This window comes from Rhipicephalus sanguineus, chromosome 1 (genome assembly GCF_013339695.2).
Source record: "Rhipicephalus sanguineus isolate Rsan-2018 chromosome 1, BIME_Rsan_1.4, whole genome shotgun sequence".
NCBI classification, from domain to species: domain Eukaryota; kingdom Metazoa; phylum Arthropoda; class Arachnida; order Ixodida; family Ixodidae; genus Rhipicephalus; species Rhipicephalus sanguineus.
The window spans coordinates 290772684-290796586 of NC_051176.1; the positions used below are offsets into that span (position 1 = coordinate 290772684).

At 45.8% G+C, this 23903-nt stretch overlaps 1 protein-coding gene across 6 annotated transcripts in view; it reads right to left on the minus strand.

The window, feature by feature from the left end:
* LOC119379251 (uncharacterized) overlaps nucleotides 1-23903 on the minus strand; it is a 168989-nt gene that overhangs the window by 68095 nt on the left and 76991 nt on the right. For 5 of the 6 annotated variants that reach the window (XR_007414842.1, XM_049411916.1, XM_037648500.2 and 2 more), the window contains exon 7: nucleotides 15783-15999. Coding sequence is in view for 5 of the 6 variants with exons in the window: in XM_049411916.1 (XP_049267873.1) it covers nucleotides 15783-15999 (217 nt within the window). In the remaining variant the exon portion in view is untranslated. The remainder of the gene's footprint in view (nucleotides 1-15782; nucleotides 16000-23903) is intronic. The other variant, XM_037648499.2, reaches the window with a different exon arrangement.

The following is a 23903-nucleotide window of genomic DNA, read 5'->3' on the forward strand; positions in this document are numbered from 1 at the left end:
ATAGCGGTGACAATTAGGCATGATGTATCGAACTTACCTGTTAAAGGGACATTAAAAAGAAAAACAATTGTTATTAGTAAATTACGCTTTCACAATTCCAAAATCGCCAAGCTTGCCGCGAGAAGACTGTTGGTAAGTGAGAAAACGCGCAAGAACAAAATGCAAGTGGCAACACCACATTGAATTTCCCGCACCAACTGCTGTGATGTCAGATTTTGATGGAGTCTACTAGGTCCCACATAGTTCTTAATCAGTAAAAATGAAGTACACTGTCCTCTAAGGAGGCCACAGAGTTAACATACCTACCAAGCTGCAGGAAATTTCATTGAGTGAAAGTCGCCAAAATACGAAAAATACACGTTGAAATACGAGACGCCACGGTGGATATTTCGTCGCGAAATGTAAAAATAAAACTCTGAATTGATTTTCTCCGCTAGTAATAAACCTATCATGGTGCAATTCATGACATTAGAGTTCCCAGAGTAGAATTTATCAATCTAAACAGATATATTTCACTTTAGTGTCCCTTTAAAGGGGTCACGAACCACTTTTCCAAGTAATGATCTAATGACCTCAGTATCGGAGTTTACTGGCTCCCGAATCGATTGCCGCAAAAATTTCTCGAATCCGTCAAGAATGAGCGGAGTTACAGGGGTTTGGCTCACGCTCTCAGCGCTTTCTCCTTTTCTCGTGCCGACGAGCGCACTGGAAGCTATACGGGGAGGGATGTCACGGGGGAAAGAAGTTACGTCAGCGCGCGTCATGAAACGCGATCGCTCTCCCGCTGTGATTCGCGTGCGTGAGTGCGGCTACCGTGTACTGAGGAGTGCGCGGCGCCGGCAAGTGGCGGCACCGCGTGGCAGGAAGCGCATCTGATTCGAACTCCGCTCTCGATTTGTGTCGGCTATCGGCCAATGAGGACGCTATGTCTTTTGCGACGCGGCATTGCAGATCGCGACGACAATCGGCAGACGGCCCGCCCACCGACGAGAGTGAGAACCGGCCTCTGTTTGAAAAGAGGGTGCCTGAGAAAACAGCAACTTCGCGTTCCGCTTGTAGCCTTTACGCGGCACGCACGACTGCAATATTTGGCTGAGCAGTTCATAGCCGTGTCAGCTTTCCGCAGGATGTGTTTTTTCAACAAGCCCAAGGGGTGCTTCATGACCCCTTTAAGGTCAGACAATCGAAAATTCAGTGCCTATGGAAGACACCATAAAAAGCTCACGATAAAAACAGTATTTGACATAACAATGTTTGTTGAATCCCCTTCCTACCATCTTTAAGGGGGGGACATTGCAATGGGACTGTAAATTTGGTCAAAATGTTCTATTTTTCCGTTTATTCTTATTTTTTTTGCAATCCTTAGACCATCTTTTGGTGGTGAAATATCAGAAAAAACTAAGTAGTAGGAGAAAGTCAAGTAGAAGTTAAGTTGTCATCAAAAACTATGAGAATGTCGGGCTTCAGAAAATACAAATCTTGCAGCTTTTCCTTAGCACAGTGTCGACATCTTGGCATGATCATAAAGAGGAAAGCTCAGAGCTCAAGATAGCCACAAAGCTGCATTTCTCTGATGAAAAGTAAAACCACCTCTGTTCTAAGTTCCATTTGCTTAGCTTTGAGCGCCATTTTCTGTGAGCTCTGTTTTCTCAGCTTTCATTTTTTGTGCAATTGCTGTCAGTCATCCCTATGCCATTTCACAACAAATGAACATAACACCATTCCATTTTTTTGCACTCAGATCCTGAAACATTGGCGAGTGCCATAAAGCTGTCCATATTTGTCTGCACATCATACAGATTTTTATAATTGGCTTTTTGTAGAAGTTGTTAGTTTAGACAACATCTACAGGACATTTGAAATATTTTTTTGTGTGCTTATCTGAATATTAAAAAATAAACCAATAGCTTTAAGGCACAGAATGGACCCTTGTGGATATGCTTGTGCAAAAAACTAATTTTGGGATGACAATGAGAGTTTATGAAGCGTTATAACTCAAACTACAACAGATAGCTCACAACAGATTTCAGTTATGATATCAGCATAACAAATCACATCTGAATGCCCAATTTCATCACTTTATGCCCATAAATAAAAAAAATCGTTTTCACAGCAATGTGGGGGATACGGGGCTGAAGAGTCAACTTTTGAACTGCTGCACTAATGATGAAAATTTCAGAGATGGCTTATCTTCGTGTTATTAGGACATATTCCAAATTTGAGCACCCTAGCAGGAATATGAAAAACCTCCAGATGTTATAATGATCAATCATGTATGCCAAATTAGGAAAACTATCATTTAAAAAATAATGAAAGTGTACTAATTTTTTTATCATTAGATGCCTTCTAGATGATTTGTAGCACAGGATAAGGCCAGCCACATATTTTTTTACGACGTTTCTCTAAAAACGTCGTTACTTTAAAGGCGAAGATAATTGTTTTTCTTGTCACTGCATGTCAGACATCTGAAATTTTTTTGTGTGTTAAAAGACACTTAGGGGTCAGAAAAAGTACATGATCTTGTTCCTGACAAAATTTCAGTCTAGAAAAAACCTTGTAAACAGTTACTGGCAAAGTAGTTTGGAAATGATAGCTTTCCTAACCGGCTCGTTCTCTCCAAAAGTGCTAACTGAGAAAAATGAGTTCAAAGATTTCACAACATGCTATTTATTTCAATGGTCACAAAAAATTAATCAAGGTGACCTGCTGCATAAGTAGGACCTTCCGCTTCAGCGAGACCCTCTTTTGTGACAATTGCACCCAATCATTTGCAATTTTTCACAGCTTTTGAGTTGTGAATGTTGCTCACAATACGTGTTGGTCACAAAACGGACTACCCACAGATCGCAATGATCAGAGGAGAAAAAACAAGATAAGCTGAGTAGCACACAAACACAACAGGAGAAACTCAAAATTTTCACGAAACCAGAAGTGGAAGTGATATGTTCCTGCCAATTCGAGCTTCAGTTCCCGTTTGCCAGCGACGCTGTCGTCGCCGCGGGTAAAAATGTACGTTTTTAATTCATTTGTTTGTCCTCTGGTGTACTCTCGATAGAAGGTCTTCCGTGACTAAAAGGCACGAAAAACAAGCGTTTAACACTGGCATTCAATTCGCGTTCGACTTCTTGCCCACTTTGCAGCCGCGTCTTGAAAAGGGCATTTCAGAGATGCTTTCGACAGCAAATGTGCACCACTGCCTCGTGACAACAATTGGTTTTATACTTTTCTGCTGCACAGATAACAACCAAACTTGGTGAGCATGTTCTTTAATAAACCAGCAATTCAAAACAACTCAAATTTGAAAATGTACATTTTTTAAAAAATAGTTTTTTAGCCCCACATCCCCCCGGCCCCCCCCAAAGGCCAACTGCAACGAAATTTAACTAGGGCAGAATTGGCTCGGAATGTGTAGTATATGTTGGATAAGTAATGATAACGACAGTGAAAAATGTTGTAATCGCATATTTAATTTATAATTGGTGCTCTAACCGTCAGCTAGCAGACGAAGTGGAGCTCTAGCGGTGTAGCAGGGTCTAGGTACAGGCTAGTTGGTATTCCATTTCTAATTGTGATCACAGCACACGGTAAGCCACGAGACAGCAACGAAGACGAGCGCTGTCTTCCAACTAAAATTTTATTGCGAAGAACAAGCAATTTATGAAAAAACTACATGCGATAAAAACCGCATGTGATAAATGACACCCCCTCCGAAACACGAGTTTCGGAGGGGGTGTCATAGCGGTGTGCCCGGCCAAATAGGACACAAACGCAGTGATGGAAATGACACTTTGCTTTTTGGAGCAGATTCTGCCGCGCGCATGCGCCGCAGGCTCTGTTTCACTGGAAGCCACGAAAGCAGCGCCGCATCTCATACTTTACTTCTTTTATCTTAGAAACAAACGGGATTGGACAATAACATACATATTCAAAATTTCAGCCCTCGTTCTGGTGCGTGTAAATGTATTGGACTACGTACAACAAAGTGCTTAAGACTGCATACGTCTACTTCATGGCGCTCGCGCTAGGCTGTGCGACATACCGGTTTTTGTTACTTTTAAACGCGATTTAAAAATATAAATCCTACTCAGATCGCGAAAGGTATTCTGGAATCTGTCACTATAATTCACGGCCTTTTCGTTTCCACCAGGATCTAATCACCCGTTCTGGCCAGTTGTCGGTCCCTTTAATATTTATTATTAAACATATTGCACATACAATAACCACTGAAAAATTGCCACAAACAAATAATTAAGCAGATGAATAGTCATTGAACAATAAGTAAAATGAGCTACATATATTTAAAATACCAGTACTTGTGGCAGAAATAATATCAAAGTGATAAAGCTGAGCACCAAAATTAGATAAGTAGCCGCAATCACATGTAACTATCACCAAAGCAGCAGTTTAGAATTGGTACGAGATCAAAACAATATCTTATGTTCATATTTCACCAAAATAGCCAGCACTGAAAATTAAATAAGAACACCTAAATGAGCTATACACTTCAAATGCCAGTTCTTGCAGCATAAATGAGGTCAAAGCTGATAAAGTGGTAAATGTAGTCAATTACAGCAGAAGTCAGTAATCAGTATGATATCGAACTAATCTCACATTTCACCAAAATAGCCTGCTTGTCAGGTACAAGTATACAGCCAAATCAGATATATAAAGTGCCAGTATTTGTAGCATTGTCAATATGCTAGTATGCAGCTATACTCGGCGACAACTTTTCTTGGCACCACTGTGGAAGCTATAGAGCCAAAGTGCCTGCATGCGCGCGCGTGCCAAGAAATAGTACCTATATTTATTTTCTAATTCGAAAAGTTACCTAGCTCGAGTAAATAAAGATTTCTTCATTATAAAAAGAGAAGGAGTATGGGAAGCCATCTGTGAAAAAATGTTATTGTAAACTTCCAAGTTTGTTTCTGTCTTTTTTATTTCTTGGACAGCACCACGTTTTCCTCACGCCTGCACCACATTTTCCTCACGCCTGCTCTCTCAGAGTCTCAGTAAACACTGTGTCCGCGATGCCGCCTGAACCGTTGGCCTGAATCGTGTGCGGCCGCAAACTCGCCGTTTCGTTCTCCGAAGAAGCTGTACTCTAAATGTGACAAAGTGGCTATCAAACCAGACCACGCAAGTTATCTGCAATGTCATCACTGGAGTGAGGCGCCGTCAGCGTGACTTGTCTGCAAATGCAGTGTGCCGGACTGTCGTCGAGCTCACCGGAGTCAGCGAGCGAACAGAGGCTGAAGCTCTGCGGGCCCCTTTTGCCTCCCCGAAGCGCAAGAAATTGAATTTCTCGGGCCAAACTGAGAAGTGCATCACCGGCAAGGTGCGGCTGCTGCGCTATTACACGTTTGCGTTGGCAGCATTGCGGCGCAAAGTGCACAGCTACTTCATGCGCAATGAAATACCTACGGCCGAGAAACTACACAACGACGTGATCAGCGACCCTGACATGAACATGCCAACCATGAGCACTCGTACGATTCAAAGAATGCTGAACGACTTGGGGTTCGCCTTCCGAAAAAGAACAAAGAATTCCGCGTTGCTCGGGAGAGACGACATCGTTGCTTGGCGTCGAAAGTACCTCCGGACCATCCGAGAAATGCGGAGGCAGCGGCGGTAAGTTCTTACGTTCTTTTTATTTCTGCAAACTTTCTGTTCACTACGCGTGATCGTTGGTAAAAAAGCTGACGCGAATGGTGAGCACGTGTGTTGACCATCTGGTTAGCGAAACGATAGGTGTGCTTTGCATTTGTGATTGCCAAACGTGTGCTATTGACGTGAGTGATCGAAAGCCTTACATAATGCTGGTTAAGTCGCAGCGAAATTCTCCATTAAGATATGGTGGCTGTTCATGTTTGCGCTTGTACGGTAAATAATAGTATTCGCCGAGGATTCCGTTGCACGTGGTGTACGTTCAATAGACCGATCCCACCAGACCATCTGCGCATGCGCGAGTTTCCGACAGTGGCACTGTCGCCATCTTAGTTGTAGTTCTCGGAGCGCTGCTGGTGCGGCTGCTTGCTGCGTGTTTCAGGTATATTGGCGTTTTGCACCAATCCTCGACACGCTAGACGATTGAACGCGGTGGAAAACTGTGTCCGCACCTCCAGCGTATGTTATTTCATTTCAGGATAACTGCATCCTAGAGCTAAAAGAAAAACAGAACAGTTGATAGTGCTTACGTGTGACGAGGTGCACGGTCTCGTCGGGTTGATGAGCTTGCGTCCTTGTGCTGAATAAATATTAGTAATAAAAAAAGAGAAATCACGTTCCCGTCGTCATGAGAGCAAATATCTTCTCCAGTGAACGCAAGCACGCGACGACACAAGCTACAGTATCCGGAAAATAACTTGCCCAAACTGCGCAGAGCTCTCCGCTATACGACAACAGGAGAAAAAAAAAGCCGAAGGGGACCAGAAAAAGAAGCTTATTGCGCTTCTTTTTTTTTTTTTTTTGTCGAAACGACACTTTCCATGTAGACTGTGCTGTCAACGCAGGACTTCGATCACAGTGATAAGTTAAACGTGAATGAAGATAAAACGGTCGCCGTGAAGCAGGTTAGAGGCGCGTCCGCTGAACAGTGACTGGCCGCTCATGCCGTTTGGCAAAGGTTAACATCACGAAAATCTCGTGAATGGCATAATATTTCCTGCTGTACAAGGGATGGATGTGTCAGTAAGAGATTTTGGCGGCACACGCAATGCGGCGGATAAGCAGTAGCTCGCTCCGGCTAGCGGCGGCGGCCTCAGCCGGTGGCTCGGCGCCGGTATCGTCGCTAGGCCTATACCGCTTTGAAACTGCAGTGTACGGTTAATAGCCTACGCTCATAAAGAAGTCGAGCTTTGCTACCGCTGTTGCCCGCTTTACGATGCGTTCACAATAATATCGCATATTGAAAGAAACAGGGAAATCCCGGCGGCGGAGTTGGCTGCGATACCGGCACGGCCGTGTTTTCGCCGTGCGCTCCACGGCGCGAGCTGTACACAGCATGCAGTTATAATCTTGGCTTGTATCACAGGTCTCGTTCATGCTAGACGCTTGACAGTCGTCATCGCAATTGGTGAGAGGTCGGTTTAGGTCTTCCTATATATTAAAGCGATATCTGTTGAGCCCGGAAAGGACGTTGGATCCAACCTGTCGCCGCTGGCGGCGATCGGCCCGGCATGGGGATCCAGCTCGCGTTATATGAACTTTTGCTGTCGCTGATCGGTCCATCGTTCGCGCAGCAAGGTTGTTATGACGCAATAGGGCACTGCTAAACCCCGATGCATCATGCACAGGGAGTTCACAAACACGTTGAACAAGAAAGCGCGCGGTAGTTGCCTCTCTGTCCGACTTCGTTGACTGTCGCACACATTCCTGTCGGAGCTTGAAATCCTTTGAGAAAACGCAAAATCCGAGTCATTTTGGTTCAGGCTCCTGTTGTCGCATTCCAGTCAACCCAACCATCGCAATTCCTCCAAATAAGGCCGCTAAAGCTCGTTAATGCAGCTCGCCAATGCACCAGCTGTAGGCAGCTGAACGTACCGAGTACTACAAGTACCGGCATGCACTGCGGCAGCGGTGGCGTAGTGAAACTCGCGGTGAGATCGGTCTATTCAGCGTTGTGCATTGCAGCATTTGCTGTGGCATCGTTTAAGAAGACTTACTGCCGTTTTTCAGCGCAGGAGCACGGAATAGCTAGAGATGGCCCTCTGAATTGTAGATTTTATTGAGCGAATACGCTGCGCACGTAATTGGGGATTGGGGACGTGGTTGCATCAGCTTTGATATACAGCCTGCAGGGGTGTAGGCAGAATTTTTTTACACCACTTTCGTCTGAGCTTGGGGCCGGGTAGGACTATGTGGTCGAGTGTCATTTTCTGCTCTGTATTCCGTGGAAGAAAGAAATTTTCGGGGGGGGGCACAAGCCTGGAGTGCCGCCCTCTGGCTACGCTTCTGGCAGCCTAAAACAAGTTTTCTTTCACAGAGAGTTTTGCCAGCTTATGTATGTTATATGTATTCACATAGGTTTTGTCAGTGCACTTTTTTTTGCCCTTAAAAAGAGGCATAACCTCGGATGAAGGCTGTCTGCTTTGTTAATGGGCTCTTGCCAGGGAAAGTGCGCTGTTAATAAGACTGCTTTCTACCGTATTTACCCGCATAATTTGCGCCCTCGCATATTTTGCGCTCCCCGCCCCGCTCGAGCCAGCTCGCCAGCCCGCGCGCACGGGAAAACTTTGAAAGGCCGCGTTGGCCGCGTCCCCGCGGCCCTCACCGAGCAGGCGAGCGCAGTCATCCACAAGACAGGCCGCGAGTGCGAAGTCCCTTCTTCCGATTACTTCGTTCTATTCTCCGGAAACCGCCGAGACCGTACCAACTGTACTCGAACACCCAAACCTGTTCACGGGTTGTCGGAACTGTTCGAGCGTTCTCCCGCCGTGAGAATGCATGCACGCGACACAGCACGGACTACTTTCTGCATCGGAGGCGTGCAAGGGCCAGTCGCGCCAACATTTCCCCTCGCTGACCCTCCTCCTCTGCGTCCGCGAGACTTCGTTGATTTCGGAAGTTCAGGTTTCGCGATCAGCCAGTTGCGTTTTCACTGTTCTCTTGCGCTGGGCTATAATAACTATTCGGCAAAATTCAAGCTCACTGTTATAGAATTTGCCTAAGGAAACGGGAACTGTGCCGCAGAAGAGTTCGCTTTTTAATACAAGACCGGGAAGGAGACTGTTCCGAGGATCGACCGAAGCATGGAAAGTTTCCTGCCGTTGAAGAATACCTTTTCAAATATGTGCGAGAGCTTAGGCCCACCGGTATCGCCGTGCCGTGGCACCTCGTTACTCCCAGCATTGTCGCGAAGAGCTTCAAGAAGATGCCTCAACGCACTCGACGGAACCAAGGACGACGCGCTTTGGGAGGGCGGTGACAGCGGCCGCGGCGATGATTCTCAGTCGGACTTCTCAACCAGTGATTCTGACTAGACCGTTCATGACTGAATCTGGCTGGTTAAAGCACGTGCTAATTCTGTTGAAAACCCTTCGTTTGCGCTATAATTTATTTTCTCCTTTAATGTATTATATCGCGTGCGTTAGGACTATATATTGTGCGTTATTTCAGATGTGCTCGTGAAATCTCCGCGTAATTTGCGCACCCCCTTTTTGGAGCTCCAATTTCGTGAAAAAAAGTGCGCAAATTATGCGAGTAAATGTGGTATTTTACAGGACCATCTACTACCTTGATGAGACCTGGGTAAACGCCGGCCACACAAAGGGGAGAGTTTAAACAGACACCAGCATGATGACTCGGAAAGACGCATTTCGTCAGGGGCTCCCAACTGGCTTCTGTGCACCCAGCGGTAAAGGAGGACGCCTAATCGTTTTACATGCTGGAAGTGCAGAAGGCATTGCTGATGGAGCCGCCCTAGTTTTCCGTGCCAAGAAGGGCGCTTGTGATTAGCACACAGAAATGGATGCTTTGCATTTCCAGAAATGGTTTGTTGAACAGCTGCTACCGAACATCAAGCCACGCAGTGTGATCGTGATCGATAACGCGTCGTATCACAGTGCTCAGGTTGAGAAGCTACCGAATTCATCATCCAGAAAAGCGGAAATCCAGTCCTGGTTGATATCGAAATATATTCCTTTTTCGGATGACCAACTGAAAAGTGAACTGCTGCAGCTTGTTAAGCAGAATAGGTATCTTTTCCTTGCTTACCAGGTTGACAAACTTGCCAGTGCTGCCAGGCATAAGGTTGTGCGCTTGCCTCCTTACCACTGCGAGCTAAATCCTGTAGAGCTTGTATGAAGCTAAGTCAAAGGCTTCGCGAGGAATCGCAAGTGTGACCCAAGAGAACTGGCTCCATGACTGCACTCACGTGATGAGGCTTGAGGATGAGGCATGGGAGTGTGATGACATTATAGACAGCCAAACAGAAAGTCTCATCATTTCTTTGTGCACAGACTCAAGTTCTTCAGATGAGTCGAGCTGCTCTGACATGAGTGGAATTGATGAACTGCCGTGACATCTCCATGTGTGCCTTGCCAATGTTTCGAGCAAATGATTGCACATGTACCTAACCAGAAACTGTGATATCGTTTTTGAGGACTATCGGTCACTGCTGTTTCTTTACAGTTTGATCGTTTATTCACTTCATTGTGATTTTATCTGCTGATCTCCTTTGTTGCACTTCGTGCATGTTCTGATTACGTTATCGTGATGTGATAATGACTGCTGAGATTTTGTGTGCCAAAACGACGTTGTGATTATGAGGCATGCTGTGCTTGAGGTTGTACAGATTTTGACCTCTGGGCGTTGTTTAATGTGCACCCAAATATAAGTACACGGGCATCTGGCATTTCACGTTCATTGAAATGCGACACGCTCAAACATGAGTCTTTTGTGTCAGCAGCCACGTGCTGTAAGTACTGTACAGTCACTGTGGCTGGGATGTGATTATCTTGGTCGTGAATGTCAACATTATATGCTGCATCAGTGAGAACCACATTGCTTAGTTGAGACTTGAAATGATCAAAATAAGGTTCCCTTTTCTTTCTGATCTCATGCCAATGGCGATTGCTGCCTTGTTTCATTTCTGTCGCAATCGGACCTGAAATTGTAATACCACTACTCATTTTTGTGTTTTATTTACTAATTTACTGAGTTATTCTACCCTGGCTTTCCTTGTTATCCATGTGTTCCTACTCTTGCCTGTTTAGATTTGTTTATTAGAAATGGTTATTCTGCCGAGCAATACCAGCAACCATTGTGATAATTCTGACGCATCAGTGGAGCATCTCCTTATAGAATCTGTGTCAGTCTCTTTTTAATTAAGCGTGAGCTCTCTTTAAATCTAAACCCAATTCAGCGGCATCATGGTACTTGCATTCCATATTTATTCGAATACAATGCCAGCTTTTTCTCCAAATGTTTGCTACTAAAGTCGCCCCTCGTGTTACAATCGTGTTACAAAGTAATAAACATCGACCACAGCAGCGTCGATATCCGAGCCAACAGCACTCAAGCCGCGGGCAAATGAGTTGTGCACTTTGTGCAAGCAGCACTCTCCTACATCTATGATGTCAGGGTATGCTTCCTGCATCTTTTTTCTGAAGCTTTTAATTGCATTAGGGCCATCCGTAGAAAAGCAAATGACATTTTTCTGCGGCAGGTCCATCATTGCTCTCCGCACTTCACTAGCCAAAATTTCCGAAGTCGCAGAGCCCAGCCAGAAAGACTGTAGGTGTTCCACAACTCGCTGCATTTTGTTGGAGAAATGCCTAACTACAACATCAAGTTGTTGGCACCTCTGTTCAGGAAGAGGGGTCTCGTCAATGCTAACAGATAAAACCACATCCGGCTTGTTCAGCTCGTCAAGCACAAGTTTCTTAATAATATCTGGGGTTTAACGTCCCAAAACCACGATATGATTATGAGAGACGCCGTAGTGGAGGGCTCCGGAATGGAGGGCTCCGGAAAAACCTAAATCTAAGTACACGGGCCTCAAACATTTTCGCCTCCATCGAAAAGCACAAGTTTCTTGAAATACGGCCCGAGGCCATCACTAACTATGTAGGATGCCTTGAACCTCTTACAACTAAACTGCTTCGCTGTTTCGGAATCTCCAAATAACTTGGGAAACAAGGCAGTTGCTGTGTCGGCCCACGAGTATGGGATGCCCTTGAGAGTCATGCCAAGCACAAACAGAGTTTCTGCGTTTGTCACGCGGTCACACTGCAAAACGTTCCATGGACTGCCGAATTCCAAAGTCGGCTGGATCGTTTTCGGCCGCTGCAGCCCACCTAAAGCGTCTCAATGACGACTGGTAGCATCAATGTGCCGTTTCATGGCTGCATGTCGCTTGACTGCTGCTACGCCATGTTGCCTACAGTTGATGCTTTGATTACAAAAAAAAAAAAAAAAACACAAAACGCAGTTCCTTCATTCGCTTGACAACACCATATTGATATATTTTGTCTCCAATTTCATCACTCTCATGGAGAATGTCCGCGTACAGCGCGATGTCGCTCTCAATGGGGGAACCTCATGTAGTTAGTTTCATTTCTGAAAGTCAGAGTACACCCCTTTGGCGCAGGCTTGGCGCAGAATCGCCAAATTTTAAAGAAATGTAGCAGGTTGTAGCAGCCAGGGCACTTTGGCGCAGTCTGGCGCAATTGGCGCAGCGGTAGCATCACTGAGAAAGGAGAACTCCATATTTCACTCGATAATCCAAAAATAAGGGCTCATGCAGCTGAGTGTTCTGGATTAACCTTCGGTGATTATTTTCGACACTAGCAAATAAAGAGAATACCGGATCAATAAAATTGTACTTTATGAAATAACGCTCTAAATACAGCAGGCTCAATGCTAAAGAGACACTGTTCCCAATGCATTCCCTTAAGACGACTCCAAGGTGAAAGCCAGGTTCTTTTTCTTCTCAATCGATGTGTTGATTCTCCCCCTCCCTCTCTGCAAGCTTTCTGCAACTCACCTGATTTTGCACTACCTCCATGATTGGCGCACCGATCACGGAAGCGGTGCAAAGCGACGATGTCATGTGAGGACGTCATCATGTGACATCACGATATAGGACGTCATGATGACGTCACAAGTTTTCACGATCTATGACGTCGTGATGACACCATCACGTGATGATTATTTTTTGCGTCCGCCGATGGATCGCCACCACACTTTCTTGCTACCGATAGGCCTAGACGTCACGAGCCTCTGCGGAGAGCGCATTTTACTATCGAGCCGACTTGCAGAACAGAAGGTGTGTCGACACCGTGCACGGCATCGTGGCTTACTCAAGATGCACGCACGAGTGCTATTTATTCAGCAGAATAATTATTGGTCAATGATTGTGACTTTGGCAGCCCCAAAATCAAGCCGCACATCTCTTGACGCACCAGCGGTGATAGACGCCCTCAAACCCGACACTCTGGTGCAGTAAATACAATTTGGCGCACTTTGGCACAGAGGTGTAATAGCTGCATCAACAAGCCCCACGTTACTATAAAATATTCTCTGCAGCTGAACCTCGTCACTGTACTCGGACTCATTGACTAAACTTGAGTGTTGCCAATGCAAAATAACAATCAATCTATGAGTCTATGTGAACACCATGGTGTAATAGCCGATTATTTTGAAAACTTGCAACATGGTTAAATTTCTTAATGCTGTGGCACTCACAATACAGGTGTAAGGATAGACTGCTGGCCAGACCATGTCACCCTCATCAATATACATGTCATCTGGTAATACAGGTGCTTGTGGTACAGTAGACTCTCATTAAATCGAACCTCAAGGGACCAAGAAAATGTGTTCCATTTAACAGGAGTTCCGTTTACTGAGAGATGACCAGTGGTGCAGAATACAAGTACGAAACCAATAATATCTTGAGATAGTTGTTCCATTTAAGCAGCAGTTCCGTTTAAGAGATTTCCGTTTACTGAGAGTCTACTGTAATGGCATTTGCTCTTTTCGGTGCTGTTTCCATCAAAATGTTCGAATTCTCTTGCTCCACTCATTAAAGGGAAGCTGAAGCACTTTTAAAAAAAAATGACTTTGGAATGTGTAATCATGGTTTGATCCTTGCTGAATTCGAAAACCAATGTAAGAGTTCACAGAAGTGAACGCAAATGGCATTTCTTGGCAAAAAAGAGCGGCTGCAGCCACAGGGCTTTTTGAACTTCTGAGCGAAGGCGGTGACGTCAACAACTTCGGTGTGCCTCGTCATCGACGCCATCAGCTCTGTAAAAGCATGGCCTTCGCGATCAGTTCCACCAACGCGCGCAGCCAGAAGTAGTCACGGAGGCCACGGCTCCGCCAAAACGACGGTGGTAGAATAAAACAGGTGGCCCATCGAGCGCCACGAGCGCGTCGCCGTACTGCTAGAGTTGCTCGCGGCCGCCGCTAGGTTCGCGACGAGTTTTTGGGCCGAAAGACGCGCATTGCAAGCTCTCGCTGGGCTGTAAAAACCGGTTTTTCTAGCTTTGTGGCTTTAAACGGTTGTTTGTGCTTTTACTAGCTTGGAGTGGCTGTCTGCCAGCTTCGACCGCAAAAGTAAGAGCGCCAGGCTTTATGAAGCTTAAAATTTTTTAATCGGCGCGGGTAGTCCCGATATGACTGTCACAGGGTGCCGATTGCAAGAGACGCGTGCGTATTTTTTTTTTTTTTTTTCGAAAGCGTGAAAATTTCTACCGGCGAGTGTACAGAGTAAAAAATAAAGCATTTGGTTTTCACGTTATCGTATGTATGTCGGAGGACGGTTGCTGGCGGTCTTTCCGTGGAATTGCATTTCTCCACAACTGCAGTCGCTTTTCGTCTTTTGGCGCGGAGAGAAGACACAGCTTTTCTTTGCAAGTTTTGTAGCCAGATTTGCAATTCGGAGCGAAGCATTTTCATCCCATGGTGGCCGCCGCATCAGCGGCACAGATCGAGCCACCGTGGTTTCAGCCGTGGTTCCAGCTTGCAAAGTGAGCGGAAGCACCGATGCGGTCACGCGCGTCGGTTTGACAGAGCGCAACAAACGCGACGCATCACAGAAGATCTCAAGCCGTGGGATCACCTAATCACGACCACCGTGATCTGGCCGTGATCATGACTCGAAGGCTGATTGCGACTTTGCAACGCTGGTTGCGTCGCATAGGGACGCTCTTGCTCTTCGGACGCTTGCACCCACGGACGCCTCCGCATTTATCGAAGATGACCAAGCAGAAAGGAAGAGACGCCGCTGCAACGCTGGTTGCGTTGCATGCTTTCATTAGTGGTGCGTCCGTTCTAAGCGACGGCAACTCTTCAGTGTTGCTCAACGCCTCTCTGGTGTAATAAATGCACCGCGGATCTCTTTCTCAAAAGTTAAAGACGTAAATTGCAGTTTAAATGCTCGCAATGCACGCTGGCCACATGCTTTCAAATGCGCCGGAACGGAGATATCGGCCCAGAGTATACCTGCTGCCACCTTGCGGAAAAGCGGCGGCAACTCGAGCACCGTGACGCGCGCGGTGCATTGGCGGAGCGGCGCGTCGGGCCACCTGTTATTCTACCGCCGTGGCCAAAACTACCGACTATGACGTAGTTCCGGTTAGTTCATTTCCACGCCCACACTTTTGGCGTGCTTGCTTGGGGGGGAGCAAAACGAACTTTTCTTTCGCGTATTTTAAAGCTCCTGCTGCCACAACAGCGAAAAAAATTACGCCATCGTCGACAATAATGTTGGTCCTTGTTAACAACAACTAAGTTTTACCGAGTTGTAAAACCACTTCAGCATCCCTTTAAGGTGCCAACACACTAGTGGAAGGCCGCGCGGCACGCCACCGGCAGAGAAACGCTGCTGCGGCAGTGCAGCCACACCAGCTCGTGGCGAGTCCCTCTTTTTACAAAAGGCTGATGTCGCTGCTTCCAAGGCACATTTTTGGGGGATCACGCCAATTTACGACAGCCTGGAGAGATGAAGCTTACATGCTGAAGACAATGAGACACGCACACACGAGTTCCAATACATTTCCCGCATGCTCAACAAGCCTCCCTGTCAATCAGCGTCTGGCCGGGTACCCTCGTTATACGCTACGGAAGGGGCGAGGGAGCCACTGATTTGCCTGCTCAGAAAGCGGCAAGCAGCACACTGCGAAATGGTGCATGAACCCATTCCTTTTGCAGCATGAAAATCCTGCAGCGCGGCAGCTTTGGAGGCTTGCGTTTTGCCAGCAGCGGCATGCCTCGCAAGTTTTTACGCTAATGTGTACGTGCCATTGCAGCAAAACTAGAATATTGGGCTTCCAGATTACCTGCAGCAGGTGCACCTCTTGGGATGGACTTCCTTGGCGGAAGTGAAGGCTCTTGGTGAGGCTTTGACAGTGGTGGCTGCTGAGAAGACAGTGCAGTTTCCAGCTGATGTGAAGACGCTGGTGGTGGGCCAGACATGGCTCGAGGACAGCGGGGCCTGGTACCACAGTTCGAAGGCTGCGATCGTCCTGGTTGCTTAACCATTTGTTGAATTCGAAGCTGTTGTCATAAAAAAGTACAGACAAAACTTGTATAAACAACCATACACATTTACTTCAGAGTGTGTCATGTTTCATATAAGAAGGAAGCACATGCAGAAAATGCTCAGTAATGCAATGATCCAACAGTGTTGATAATGAATGATAGATGTAACTGAAGTGAGCCTGAAACACAGCAGCAGTATTTTATCAGTGATTCAAAACTGAATTATGGACAGCAAAAAAAAAAAAACCTACCATTATTAACTTTGTCTTTCACAAGGATATCTATGCAGATGTTTTAAGGTGAATTAGTGCAAGACTACCTTTTTGTCTTCTATAAAGAAATCGGTGCAAACAGAATCTTGGCTCCTCTGTCCTTTAATATGCACGAAGACAAAGTTTAGTTCACGTTAAGGGGGGACACTGCTCTTAAATATATTTTTATTTCTTGATAGATTTTGATGAAACTTGGCGTCTTTAAGTATATTTGTGTGCTTATTTCAAATATGCAATTACTTTTCTAGTATATTGTGCAGCTTTTAACAAAATATTTCATGTGCCTTTTGGGGAGAAAGATTATTTCTAAACTGACTGCGTTACAAAGCACATCAGCATATCACGATAATCTGCAATCGCACTGCACACTGTGCAGTGCAACAGAAATGGATGTTCTAAACCCATTTGAACAAAAGTTATGGTATGTTGAACATTCGCGAGCAAGTCCATTTCAAGCTAGAATTTCCCTCGTGAATGTACAACATACCATAACTTTTGTTCTAATGGGTTTAGAACATCCATTTTTGTTGCACAGCACACAGTTCTGATTGCAGATTATCGTGATATGCTGATGTGCTTTGCAACGCAGTCAGTTTAGAAATAATCTTGCTCCCCAAAAGGCACATGAAATATTCTGTGTTTTAAAAACTACACATCATACTAGAAAAATAATTGCACATTTGAAATTAGCACACAAATATACATAAATGCAGGAAGTTTAATCAAAATTGACCAAGAACTCAAAACTTTTTTTTAAGTGCCATGTCCCCCCTTAGGGAAGACACTGGGCCTGAAAACTTTTCTTAAAATTCTTCAGTTTAAATGAAACTCGCTGAGTTTATGTATGTTTGTGTGCCGATTAAAAATATGCAACTTTTTTCCAAGTACAATATTTAGTTTTTAAATTCTAGGTGCCATTTTTGGAGCCATAGTTTGCCTAAACTGAGATTTGCAAAGTAATTAAGCACATCAGAATGACCTGGAATGAGTACAGAGTGCAAGAAAACAAGAATGGATGTTCTCAGCCCATTTGAACAAAAGTTGTATGTTGAATATTTGTGGCTGAAAGCCCAGCTTGGCGTAGACTACTTTGTAATGTTCAATGTGCCATAACTTTTGTTCAAATGGGTTTAGAACATCCATTTTTGTTTTCTTGCATTCAGTACTCATTCCAGGTCGTTCTGATGTGCTTAATTACTTTGCAACTCTCAGTTTAGGCAAACTATGGCTCCCAAAAAGCATATGAAATGTACGATATTTTAAAACTCGTTATACTAGAAAAAAAATTGCATAGTATTTTAAATCTGCACACAAATATGCATAAACTCAGCAAGTTTCATCTCAATCGACAAAGAATTTAAAAAAAATTCAGGACCCATGTCCCCCCTTAAGCAGTGATGCTACCTAGGACTTCCGATTTGGAGCAATTTTGGAGCTGCAAAATTTCTATTTTGGAGCACTTTGGAGCAGCAAAAATTTCCATTTTGGAGCACTTTGGAGTAGAAAATTTTCACTTCACTTAAGTTTGCATCTGGGAGGTCTCTGGAGCAGCTAATTTTACATCCTGGAGTACACTAGAGAAGCAAATTGCATTAATATTAAAGCACCTCAATAATTATTATGGCGCTCTTATGAACAGCTCGAAATATTCATCACATGATGGCGTCATGATGACGCCATCATGTGATGATTATGTGCGTCAATCGATTGACGCTGCTGACGGTCAATTTTCATGTTTGATGAAGCATCTAAGGCTTTTGCATTCATATTGCGTATTGAACGTTAACAACAGTGTCGCGGAATGGACGCCTCCATTCCATTCCAATTCCATTCCGGGGATTTAGAACTTGCTGCAATTCCATTCCTTTCAATTCCTCGGAATAAAAAAACTTGGCCCATTCCCACCACGGGAATGGCCGGGCAGTTCAATTCCATTCTTGTAATTCCTCAACGTAGGAAAGACATCTTGATAGTTTGATCGAGTTAAGAATGAATGCCCCATGAAGCTGGTGTCATCAGATGCAATAAGAACTGCAAAAGTACGCAAAACATGTTACCAATGTCGCGGAATAGTAGCTTGGTGACATATCTCAGGCAGTACAACCGCCTTACTAATTCCCATAGGGGCAGTTCTCCCGCTACCTACAGTATTTGCATGGTCAGCATCTTTAGCGAATGAGGATGTTTTAATATTGTTTAAGCTTAAATGTAAAAATGCTAAAACGACGACATGACGTATTTTTATGCTGATAAATGCAGTGTTCAAGAAGACTAAGCAGTTCTGCCACGCGTCTGGAGTGGTCGTGAATATGGAGAAAACTAAGATTTGGTTAATGGGGAACAAAACCCTCTAGATCTGCTGGTATAAGCTGGAACAGTGCACCGCTCGGTCGCTGCCATTGCATCAAATACGGAACACTGGGGTGCACTGCTTGCCAGTACTCACGCTTGTCAAGCGCACCTTGCAAGCATGAATAGGGTGAGGATAACTTTCCGTGTTCGCCTGTGCGCAGGTATGCAATGTCTTCCCTGTCGCAAAGATTATTTACGTGTGTCAGGTACTAAACTTCTTGTGAGATAAAGATCAGGCTGTGCATAGCAGTAGTATTCGCCACTTTCGTGTGAGGGTATCAATGGGAACCATCGTGCAGAGATAATTTGTTTCTCCCTTCGTAACTGCTGGGATAATGCATTTGTTTGTACACTAACTTATGCCTCGGTTTGTAGTAGGCGCGTCGCTTATAAATGTACCGTGCTTGTAATCAGCCAAGCCATTTTAAAAATACAGCTTTATTGTTAAATTTGAGGCTGTGACTTACTAATGTTTGAAGTTTGAACAACAGCACATAGATGAAAACGTACTCTATTTTTCGAAAAAGGCTTAATTCCATTCCCATTCCATTCTGTGCAAGAGACGCTTAATTCCATACTCATTCCATTCCTCCAAGCGTTGTCCCCATTCCATTCCAGGGTCACGAAAATGTGGAACGATTTTGGAGTCATTCCAATTCCAGAGTGGCAACTCTGCAACACTGGTTAACAACTGGCCGTTAAAAACCTGGCCTTGCATACCAAACTGCCCCCCACCATGTCACCTCTGCGCCGTGCGCGAAACAGCTTCACTTATCCACTTCACAGAGTGGAATGCTCCCCAATTTTAAAATTTTTATTGTGATAGCAATTATATGGACACTCTCGATAAGTTTTTGCCATTGCCGTAATATTGCGTATAAAGTCCAGATCGATAACATCACCCCGTGCATTCTACCCCTGGGTAACAGCTTGCGAGCACTGGCGATGAACGTGGCTGAAGCGGAGATTTAACGAGCCGGCCGTCTCCATCGCATGGAGCGCATGCGAAACATCTTCCCGCGTGCGGGCCTGCCGTTGATTGCTCGTCAAACAAAGAGGAAACGGCCCACCCATCTTTCGTAAAGAGCATGAAGGGATGCCAGGTAGAGGCGGACTGCATCGCTCGAAGGGAGCTGTCGCTGGCGTGCACGCTATCTCGAGACATCAGGAGACTGCTCGTAAGCTTGCGGTGCTCTGAACGCTTACTTCGCGGTTTGAGAACTCACAGCACGAAAACCGCTTCGGTTCCTGGAGCGGCCATATTCCCTTAAGCCAGCATTTTGTTGAGTTACGCGAGATCGGATCCAAAAGAGTTAGCTGCTAGCCTTACTTTGTATAACAATACAATTTGTTGATATTGCATTCATTGCTTCGACCTTAAAGGGATGCTGAAGTGGTTTTACAATTTGGTAAAACTGTTGTTAACAAGGACCTACATTATTGTCGACGATGGCGTAATTTTTTTCGCTGCTGTGGCAGCAGGAGCTTTAAAATACGCGAAAGAAAAGTTCGTTTTGCTCCCCCCAAGCAAGCGCGCCAAAAGTGTGGGCGTTGAAATGAACTAACCGGAACTACATCATAGTCGGTAGTTTTGGCCACGGCGGTAGAATAACAGGTGGCCCGACGAGCCGCTCCGCCAATGCACCGCGCGCGTCACGGTGCTCGAGTTGCCGCCGCTTTTCCGCAAGGTGGCAGCAGGTATACTCTGGGCCCGATATCTCCGTTCCGGCGCATTTGAAAGCATGTGGCCAGCGTGCGTTGCGAGCATTTAAACTGCAATTTACGTCTTTAACTTTTGAGAAAGAGATCCGCGGTGCATTTATTACACCAGAGAGGCGTTGAGCAACACTGAAGAGTTGCCGTCGCTTAGAACGGACGCACCACTAATGAAAGCATGCAACGCAACCAGTGTTGCAGCGGCTTCTCTTCCTTTGTGCTTGGTCATCTTCAATAAATGCGGAGGTGTCCGTGGGTGCAAGCGTCCGAAGAGCAAGAGCGTCCCTATGCGACGCAACCAGCGTCGCAAAATCGCAATCAGCCTTCGAGTCATGATCATGGCCAGATCACGGTGGTCGCGATTAGGTGATCCCACGGCTTGAGATCTGCTGTGTTGCGTCGCGTTTGTTGCGCTCTGTCAAACCAACGCGCGTGACCGCATCGGTGTTTCCGCTCACTTTGCAAGCTGGAACCACGGCTGAAACCACGGTGGCTCGATCTGTGCCGCTGATGCGGCGGCCACCATGGGACGAAAATGCTTCGCTCCAAATTGCAAATCTGGCTACAAAACTTGCAAAGAAAAGCTGTGTCTTCTCTCCGCGCCGAAAGACGAAAAGCGACTGCAGTTGTGGAGAAATGCAATTCCACGGAAAGACCGCCAGCTACAGTCCTCCGACATACATACGATAACGTGAAAACCAAATGCTTTATTTTTTACTCTGTACACTCGCCGGTAAAAATTTTGACGCTTTCAAAAAAAAAATACGCGCGCGTCTTGCAATCGGCACCCTGTGACAGTCATATCGGGACTACCCGCGCCGATTAAAAAATTTTAAGCTTCATAAAGCCTGGCGCTCTTACTTTTGCGGTCGAAGCTGGCAGACAGCCACTCCAAGCTAGTAAAAGCACAACAACCGTTTAAAGCCACAAAGCTAGAAAAACCGGTTTTTACAGCCCAGCGAGAGCTTGCAATGCGCGTCTTTCGGCCCAAAAACTCGTCGCGAGCCTAGCGGCGGCCGCAAGCAACTCTAGCAGTACGGCGACGCCCTCACGGTGCTCGATGGGCCACCTGTTTTATTCTACCACCGTCGTTTTGGCGGAGCCGTGGCCTCCGTGACTACTTCTGGCTGCGCGCGTTGGTGGAACTGATCGCGAAGGCCATGCTTTTACAGAGCTGATGGCGCCGATGACGCGGCACACCGAAGTTGTTGACGTCACCGCCTTCGCTCAGCAGTTAAAAAAGCCCTGCGGCTGCAGCCACTCTTTTTGCCAAGAAATGCCATTTGCGTTCACTTCTGTGAACTCTTACATTGGTTTTCGAATTCAGCAAGGATCAAACTATGATTACACATTCCAAAATCATCTTTTTTTAAAAAGTGCTTCAGCTTCCCTTTAAGCAAAACAGTTTTTTTAACCGTCAGCTATTGGCCCTGCAAAGCGAGGAACGACCGTGTAACATGCTGTAGCCGCTTCACTGTGGGCCGTCAGCAAGGGGCCCGCTACTGACTGCTGTGCATATTAAAACGCAATAAACCTTTTTCAAGCACACGAGCACCATGAACGGTCACGCAAGCGCTCATGCACGCCGCAGCAGTCGCGCACCGAGTGCGCAGGCCTCACGCTTTAGCTTTCCATTTACGCCGTGCCAACATTTGTCAGATCAAGTAAGTGCGACACGGTGTAACATATTACTGCATAAATGATAAATCAGTCGTGAACTTCTTATGCGTTTAACTACGACAGCCTTTCTACGATTTCCATCCGTTTAGTGTTCCCGCGTGCCACTGTCGGACCACCTGAGCGGTTCCGAAGAGTCATTATTATTACTATTTCGTTTTTGGCGCGAGCATGCCCTACGGCATAAATTAAACAAAAAGATACAACTCGGTTTCCTAGACGAATTCCACGAACGTTTATTTCAATTCGTGAATCCACTCGAACGCCCGACAACTGTTGATGAGCACAAGGTTAGGCTCTAATATTTAAAGATTGCACGAGACAGTATGCACTTAGCAAAGTAAGATACATTGATTAGACAGCGTGCGCGTCGCTCGTACCGCAGGCAACAAAAGATATGCTTTTATCACCATTCGTTGACACTTGAGGAAAATGTTATATTTTACAAACGCTGGTTGTGTTTTCGTTGCCTCAAATGTGACCACACTGTGGATATGTATAGTCATGCTCGGGACCAATAGGTTTCCCAAGCAACGCTTAGCGGCGCTGCTGCTCTTGACAGGCAGCGCCATCTCTGGCAGAAAAAGAGAAAACTGGGGTGTAAGCAGCGAGCGTTTTCCCTTCTCTCCACCGCGTTGCCGCTCGCTTCCGTGCATGTGCAGAGCTCTCGCGGTGCACTTGCGGCGTCTCACAAAGTACCGCGTGCAGTGCGGCTTCAGAAGGATCTTCAAGCTTGAATGGCACTTCCGAAAAGCGAACTTGATAAAAGGAGAAAGACTCAACAATCACCTCAACAGTGAATAGCAGACGATCGACGACGACGACGCCCGACTCAAAACGAAATGCATTTCCCAAGTCGCAATTACACTGTGTAGGACGTATACCTCGAGGTAAGTCTCATTCTGTCATGTTAAAGATGAATAATGGTACACATGCACTCCGAAATGAAGCCGTACACGCTAGCGATGTTCTGCGGTGTGGACTACGAATCATATGATTGTTGTTTTGATATGGCATGCTTAACAGTAGCAGCCGTGTACTTTCATAAACAAACGTTTGCGGCGTGCGAAAAAAAGAAATTACACGGCCATGGCCCTGTTTCCTGAGAAGGTTAGAGTGAAGTCCTCTGTGCCGCTGGAGAATCACCCGCCGATTAAGACGCGAGGCAGCTAGCTGAGCTTTAACCACTGTGAAGCAAGATGAACTGCTCGCCTCGTTTTTTCGGCTCTCGTGTCATGCTTGCAGTCTCTTTTTATATCGACTTGACAGGCGTCTAAAACCTGCTGCACGAACGCGGCTACAAAATCGCACTAAGTCACAAGGTGACAGAATGTTGCTTCAAGGTTGCAATTGCAAAGCATGTATTAAGTGCCAGATATATTTAGTGGCTTAAATAAATATCACACTAATAAAGTGACAAAAACAAAGCAAACCTGCAGAACGATGTCAAAGCTTGCTGAAAATGCACGGACGTCCGTTCCAGCGTGATAAAAGCAGCCTTCCCGACACGTGAATTGCAGGCGCCGAACTTCTTACAATGTGCCGAGTTCAGTTGAATTCAACCAACCGCGCAACGCTAACGGTATAGCGCGAGTGTGAACGTTCAACAACGACGGGTAGGCCTCACGAACACGGGGAATCAAAACACAAAGTTGTTTCACCTACAACCGTAACCGGACTTTCACAATGCGAGAAGACGGCGTGTAATCATTACTGTAGTCGCTGCGTGCATGCGCCGCGTTACTTACAGATTCAGGTAGTCGAAACGAACGAAAGCGATGAACTCAGACAACCAAAATAGAAGGCGAGACAGCGCTGTCAGCTATCCACGCTTGCCGCCTGTATTTCTCGTGCGACACGAAACAATACAATTTCACAAGTAATCGCTTGCCTTGATGTCTG